The sequence below is a fragment of the Neophocaena asiaeorientalis genome, unplaced genomic scaffold, assembly GCF_003031525.2.
Source record: "Neophocaena asiaeorientalis asiaeorientalis breed wild unplaced genomic scaffold, Neophocaena_asiaeorientalis_V1.1 scaffold91, whole genome shotgun sequence".
NCBI classification, from domain to species: domain Eukaryota; kingdom Metazoa; phylum Chordata; class Mammalia; order Artiodactyla; family Phocoenidae; genus Neophocaena; species Neophocaena asiaeorientalis.
The window spans coordinates 2,985,061-2,992,457 of NW_020173198.1; the positions used below are offsets into that span (position 1 = coordinate 2,985,061).

General features: G+C 55.9%; 1 protein-coding gene across 1 annotated transcript in view; it reads left to right on the forward strand.

The window, feature by feature from the left end:
* The window catches only part of GTF3C1 (general transcription factor IIIC subunit 1), a 73,030-nt gene extending 70,746 nt beyond the window's left edge, over positions 1–2,284 (forward strand). The window contains exons 36-37 of the mRNA XM_024744695.1: positions 181–373; positions 1,319–2,284. Of these exons, the coding sequence (XP_024600463.1) occupies positions 181–373; positions 1,319–1,531 (406 nt within the window). The 3' untranslated portion in view covers positions 1,532–2,284. The remainder of the gene's footprint in view (positions 1–180; positions 374–1,318) is intronic.
* The last annotated feature ends 5,113 nt before the right edge of the window (positions 2,285–7,397 follow it).

Consider the following 7,397-nt stretch of genomic DNA (forward strand, 5'->3'; position numbering starts at 1 on the left):
TCGTGGGCCGTGGGGCTGGGACCCCGTCTGTCCAGATGGGGGAGGGGGAGGTGGAAGAGCAAGAGGGAGACGGTCCCCAGCCCTGAGCCCCAGGCCAGGCGCCGGACCTCGCTGAGCATTGGTGTCCCATCCCTGGAGCTGGGACCATGCGAGCCTGACGCCCTTGTGCCCACCCCGCAGGGACTGTGAGAGCATCCGCTTCATCGGGCGCCCGTGGCGCATCGTGGACGGCCGCCTGAACACGCCTGTGATCAAGGGCATGATGGAGGGCATGCTGCACCACATCATGACCAGGCCCGGCGTGCCCGAGAGCTGCCTGCTGCAGCACTACGAGGGCGTCCTGCAGCCCCTCGCTGTGCTCGAGCTGCTCCAGGTGTGACTGGGCTCGGGGAGGGTCCTCATCGGGTCCCCGTCCCCCACTGCAGCTCCCTCTTCCTGGGTCTGGGCTTGAGTCTCAGAGGGCCAGGGTTGGTGGGCGCATTGGCTGAGCTCGAGGGTGTGGCCGCCACGTACAGGTTCAGCCCGCGGGGGTGCACTGGTCTCCTGGCAGCCAGCCAGGCTCCTCAGAAGAACCTCGGGCCCCAGGTGTCCCCCGCACTGCTTACTCCCCACCCCCCGTCAGCCCCACTGCCCTCTGAGGCTGCGGCGCAGGCTGAGCCCCACGCCCGCTTCTGTCCTCCTGCCTCTGGCCTCTGTGCCCTTCAGCGCTGCTGGCGCCCAGCCTCCCACATCCCCCACCCCTGCCCTGGGTTCCTGTCCCCAGGCCGTCCCTCACAGCACCCTTTCCCAGCCCCGAGCTGCTGCCCAGGCCTACATGTTGGCATTCCCGGGGTCTTGCCTCTGACCCTCTCTCTAGACCAGGGCTCAGAGGCTCACAGGCCCACAGGGACAGGTGAGTAGTGAGTGACAAGCCCCCGTGGGTGGCAGGAGAGCTGGAGACGTGCTCGCGGCCTCCTGAGGGCAGCTCAGCCCAATGGCCGCCGTGAGCTCCGGCCCTGTGTGCCCTGGGCCTCCAGCTTTTCCACAGAAGTGGAAACGGGAAGTTCAGTGTGAAATTCCCCGCACTTTACAGCAGGTCTGGGCCAAACAGAACCCCATCTGGAAGCTGGCCTGCAACCCCTACTCAACACAGGGCTGCTGTACAGATGCTGGTCACGCGCTTCTCTCTCTTGCCCTGGGCTTTTGCCTAAACCCCCCTGGTCAGTCCTTACTCGTCTCTCAAGGCCAGGTTCAGGTGTTTGTTCTGGGAGCAGCTCCGGGCACAGAGGACGTGGTCCTCGAATGCCCCTGTGAACCGGTCTGTCTGTGTCATCTGCAGGGCCTGGAATCCCTCGGCTGCGTTCAGAAGCGCCAGCTGAGAAAGCTCCCGGCCGTCTCGCTCTTCTCTAAGCCGGCGGGCGGAGAGGCAGAGACGCCCCCCAGCCCAGGCGGGAGCCCCATGGTCTTCTATGAGCCCACGCTGGACTGCACGCTCCGCCTGGGCCGCGCCTTCCCCCACGAGGCCAACTGGAACAAGTGGGTCCACTTCTGAGCCTCCTGTCCCAGCGCCGGCCCTGAGGAGAGGATGTTCTCTCCTGGGGGTCCCACGTGTGCGGTGCAGCCTGGCGAGGTCAGGGCACGGGGGAGCCCTGCGGCCCTGCCTGTAGTTCCTGGCCTGGAACTCTGGAAGGAAGGCTGCCCGCCCGCCTGCTCCCAGGCCCTTCCAGGGCTGCCCCGAGGACTGTGCTTCGTCAGCCCGGGGCCTGGGGGAGAGCTTGGAGACACTGGTCCCGCCTGCTCTCCTCCTCGTGTTCCCGATCTCTCTGGAACCTGGGTTGTGGGGAGCGTCCTCCAAGGGCTTCCGAGGCGAGGCTGCCCAGGCCCCGAGCCTTCTGTAGGGACATCCACTGGCCAGTGAGGGGTCAGGAGCTGGGGGCCGTGGGGGTCTGCCCCATCCACGCAGACCTCGCGTTCCAGATTCCAGCCACCCCGCTGCGGAGGACTCTCCCTGCTCCCTGGAAAGCCCTTGTGGCCTGAGGGGCAGGGCCTCTTGGGGCCGTGTCACGGAGCGGGGCTGGGTGCCCCACTGCCGAGGGCCCGGCATAGACTTGCTCCTCTCCAGGCGGCACCCCTGACCCCTGGGCTGGGGCTGAGCCTGCGACCTGCCCGCAGGCCTCCTGCCACCTAGGAACGGGGGGTCCCGGCAGGTTTGGGGTTTGTTTTGTTCTTTCAACCTGTTATTAAGAAAAAAAAATCCCCTGGCATGTATTTATATATTTTTTAATTAAAGCGAAGTAAAATGCAATTTGTTGTGTGTGTTATCTAAAGAATCTTTGATCCCCTGGGGGCTCCTTGTTTTTCAACCTCGGAACAGCCGGGAATAAGATGTTGCCTGTAAAACCAAAGAGTCGGGGTGCTGCGGCTGCCTTGGAAGCCCATCCTCCCACTCAGCTGGGCCCGTGCCTGTCCCTTGACAGGCGTCTGGCAGCACCCAATCCAGGGCAGGCCTGCCGGCCAATCGTGTCCCACAATGCCAGCAGGCCGCAGAGGTCTCAGGCCTGGGGCATGGATTTGGCCCGTGGCTGTTCTCTTTAGCCCACATTTCTTTTTCTGTTGTTTTTTTTAGTTTCCAACATTTTTTTAAAATTGGAGTTTTCACATTTTTTACAAATCCAGATCTCTGTCTTCTCTTGAAAGATGAGAAACCTGGTAACACTGCCTGTGACAGTCACACGTACGGGCCTGCCCCCCTAGTCACCGCCGCTGCACCCCCAGGCCCGGTCTCAGGCCCATTGCAACTCGTCTCACTCACAGCCTGCAGCTCCTGACCTGGCCCAGCTAGCGGCCCTGTGTTTCCATCCTCCCTCTGCCAGGCGCCTGGTCCCCGGGCCAGGCTCCAGAGTGACGGGGCGGTGGGCAGGGGAGCGGGGCATGAGGTCTAGGGTCTTGAGGGTGAACCCCCCCTAGCACAGCCAAGACCTGGCCAAGTCTTAGCATCATTTTTACTCAAGTGTGGAAACCTAGCATTTGGGGGGATTTTCTGAGATCAAGTAGAATAGTGGATGTGATCTGCTTTGTAAACATGCTGATTATGTGGGAGTGCGTTGTGTGGCAGGAGCAAGGTAAGGTTGGTTTTTTAATTGAAGGATAGCTGATCGACAGTGCTGTGCCGATCTCTGCTGTACAGCAAAGTGTCTCAGTTACACACATAGAGACATTCTTTTTCTTATATTTTTTCCATTAAAGTTTATCCCAGGAGATTGGCTAGGGTTCCCTATGCTTTGTAGTAGGACTTTGTTTTGGGGATCCATTCTTTTTTTTTTTTTTTGGTACGCGGGCCTCTCACTGTTGTGGCCTCTCCCATTGCGTAGCACAGGATCCGCACGCGCAGGCCCAGTGGCCATGGCTCACGGGCCCAGCCGCCCCGCGACACGTGGGGCACGAACCCGCGTGCCCTGCTTCGGCAGGCGGCAGGCAGACCCTCAGCCACTGCGCCACCAAGGAAGGAAGCCCTGGGATCCATTCTTGATGTTCACGTCTCAGGGCCTTGGTTTTCTCATCTGAGAAATGGGGATGGAATATCCCCCTCACAGGAGGGCCAGAGGAGTTGAACACCAAGGGCAAGCACAGCTCAGCCAAGTCTGTTTCCTCTCCTGTTCCCCCAGTCGAGGGACAGTTTGGGCATGTGAATGGGAGATGGGACATAGGGATGTGGGGGTCAGCTCTTGATGCTGAAATCTCAGCCTCTGTGCACAGGTGCCAAATTGAATCTCGGAAACAGAGATTTGGGGGAAGCAGAAAAGAATAGCTTTATTGCTTTGCCAGGCAAAGGGGGACACAGCAGGCTCCCTCCCTGAAAAACTGTATCATGTCCCAACCCGGGAGGATTTGATGAGTTTTATCAATGTTTCAAGGGTGGGGTTGCTGTTAAGATTAGGGTGTGTGCAGGGCTTGCACTCCTCTGATCTGGTCTCAGGTAATCTTGTTGATGAGCTTCTCTGGTGTGAAAAATGCTGACATCTTCCATTTGTTGGGTTTTCATTCTATAATAAATAGCTTAAAGACACTGATATGTGTATCCCCTGAGGTGGAACCAGGACCCTGCCCCCAGGCTGCACTATTGTTTCTTGGCTGCCCCTCCCTTGTCTTTGCATCCCTTTCCTTCCCGGATTAGTGACTGTTCCAATCTGCCCTTTGGAACTCAGGGAAGGTCATGGAGGCTGGAGTCTGTTCCCTACAAGAAACAGGGGACACGGGACTTCCCTGGTGGTCCAGTGGTTAAGACTCCGTCCTTCCCCTGTAGGGGGTGCGTGTTCAATCCCTGGTCGGGGAACTAAGATCCCCCATGCCGCGGGGTGCAGCCAAAAAAATAAAGAAAAAAGAAAAAAAAAAAGCAGGGGACAGAAAAGCTTCCGTGCCCAGGAGCCCCACAGGGTCCTGCTCGGTTTCATTACTCCTTTTTACTTAACATAAACCATGAGTCAATCCATTCTCTTTAAACACTTAAAACATTACAGATATGATTTAAGCCTCCATGCTGCTTTCTCCTTCAGGCCTTTTCTCTTCATTTACATACCTTTTACGCTCCCCTACCCCCGAGAAAACATAGACCTGTGATGACACTTTACATAGTGACACCGCTCCGGCTGTTCACCCTGCAGTGTCCCTGGCTCATCTGTATCCGCACGTAGAGAGCTACACGCTACGTAATCGCTATGGTAGGAGCCCTGGCACTGAGGTCCTGATTTTATTCCCTCTTCACTGAAATTGCTTCCTGGTTTCCCCCACTGAGCATCCTCTCGGCTGCCTTCTCAGGATCCCCCTCCCTTCTTCCTGGAGCTCAATCAGATCTCGTTCAGTCTGCCGCTGCTGCCAGCCTCCTCCCACGTCCCCTCCCTTCCCTTGCAGCCTCATTTCGCCCAGGGCCACCCAGGACCTTGGGCTGTGAGCTCTGTCCTCTGACTACCTGACCACCCATCCTTCCCTTGGGCCCTTGACCCACTTATGCCGGGGACTTTCCAGATGTGCATGTGCATATATGTGTTGTGTGTGTGAAGTATGTGTGTATGTGTGTACATGTGTGTGTGTACGCACACACATGTGATCTCCCTGCTTAGTGTGGTCTCACTGCCCACACTGCCCACTGCCCAATGTGGGTCCACCCACCCAAGGAGTAGAATTCAGCCCTTGTTGAATTCTAAAAAGAACCTACTAAAAATTATTAATTAATTAAAAAGAACATACTGGTTACCAAAGGGGAGAAGGAGAGGGGGAGGGACAAATTGGGAGGTTAGGATTAACAGATACAAACAACTATACATAAGACAGGTAAGCAGCAGCAAGGATTTACTGTGTAGCATAGGGAATTATACTCAATATCTTGTAATGACCTATATGGAATATGGAAAGAAAAATAAAGACACGCAAAAACCCCAAAAAACGAATCACTAGGCTATACACTTGAAACTAACACAATATTGTAAACCAGCTATACTTCAATTTACAAAAAAAGAACCTACCCGTTCACCTTGTGTCCCCACCGCATGGAGTTTCTGTGACAGTTGTGAAGCCACCTGACAGCGCAGGCAGATGCTAGCGGAGCCCCTGGACCGCAGCGCGGGGAGGGCACCGCCTTCAGCCGGCTCCTCAGCCAAGTTCCAGTGGTCACCAGCAGGTGGCAGCAGCAGCCCAACATCTCCGTTTCCTGCTGGTTCATCTGGGTCTCCAGATGTCTGTAGCTCGCTGTCTATCCACGTTTAAGGTTGAGATCAACAAAAGCTTGCTGGGGTCGGGGGGACTTGGCCACAAAGATGATGATAAAGTGACAACATTTTCAGAGCACTTGCAATGTGCCACGCTGCTCTCCACACTTCACGCATATTAACTCTTGGTCTCACAACAGCCCTAAGTATGTCCAATTAATATACCCATTTCACGTATGAGGAAACCAAGGCACAGGAAGTAAAATAATTTCTGCAGGTTGGAAGCTAGTAAGTGGATCTGCTGGCTTCCCAACTCAGGCCGTCCAGCCTCAAAGCCCTCCCCCTTGACAGTTCTTTCTAGGGATGGGGTTTGCTTTGGGATGGGCAGCCAGCATGGTGCTGAGAGACCCACAAAATGGCAGAATGCAAAATTCCTTTTCTGGGAACATCACTTTTTAAGAGGAAACCCCTCACGCCTGTTGCCACTATAGATGAAGGAAGATCCCCAGCTGCCCCACAGTGTGAGCAGCACGGTGGGGGGGACGGGGGTGTCTCTTGCTCCATTCACAGACTTCAAGGAGGCCCCTATTTTCACTTTCATGTCCCATTCTGGGCCATTTCCAAGTCCCAGGGCAAGTGGGTCCCTCCTGGTTTCAGTCCCCTCCCTCCCCTCTGCCCACTTCTTTGTCAGTCACAACTCTGCCTTTGACTGATTCATTCATTCATTCTTTCAGCATTTGTTGAGCACCTGCTATGTGCCAGGCACTATGCTAGGCTCTGAGACGGTGGAGTGGATAAAACAGACAAAATCCCTGTGCTAGTGGGACAGACAGTAAATATGATAAGCAAGTCAAAGACATATGTTAAAAGCACAATAAATGTTATGGAAGGGGCTTCCCTGGTGGCGCAGTGGTTGAGAGTCCGCCTGCCGATGCGGGGGACACGGGTTCGTGCCCCGGTCCGGGAAGATCCCACATGCCGCAGAGCGGCTGGTCCCGTGAGCCATGGCCGCTGAGCCTGCGCGTCCGGAGCCTGTGCTCCGCAACGGGAGATCCCACAACAGTGAGAGGCCCGCGTACCGCGAAAATAAATAAATAAATAAAATAGATTTAAAAATGTTATGGAAAATAATAAAACTAGGTCTGTGGGGTGCTGCAGTTTTGAGTAAGGAGACTAGGGTGGATCCCACTGCGAAGGTGACATTTGAGCAAAAACTTGACTCTGCTTGTCTTCCATTCATGTGTTGATGCTTCTTGACTGCAGGTGACCCCCTGTCCCCTCCCCTTCATTGTGGAGAGTTTATACGCCTTTCTCCTTTGTTCTTGGTGTCATGATCTCCCCGGAGGGGAAGTACACGCGCTCACTCTGCCATCACCCACGGAAGGCCCGTTCTGGGTTTTGTTTTTGTTTTTTTTCAGCCGTGCAGTGCGGCATATGAGATCTTAGTTCCCTGACCAGGGATCAAGCCCGCACCCACTGCAGTGGAAGCATGGAGTCTTAGCCACTGGACTGCCAGGGAAGTCTCCTGTTCTGGGTTTTGATGGTGCATCTGGAGGGACCACAGTTGGGGTGGGTTGTGACGGGCTATCCTGCATGCAGTGCCGGCAGCAGCCCAGGCAAACCGAGTCCCCAGATGGGTGGGAGGAGGGGGGAAGGGGCTCTCCCTCCAACAAGGGGCCAAAAAGGAGCCGAGGATGCAGAGTGGAGAGCACGGAC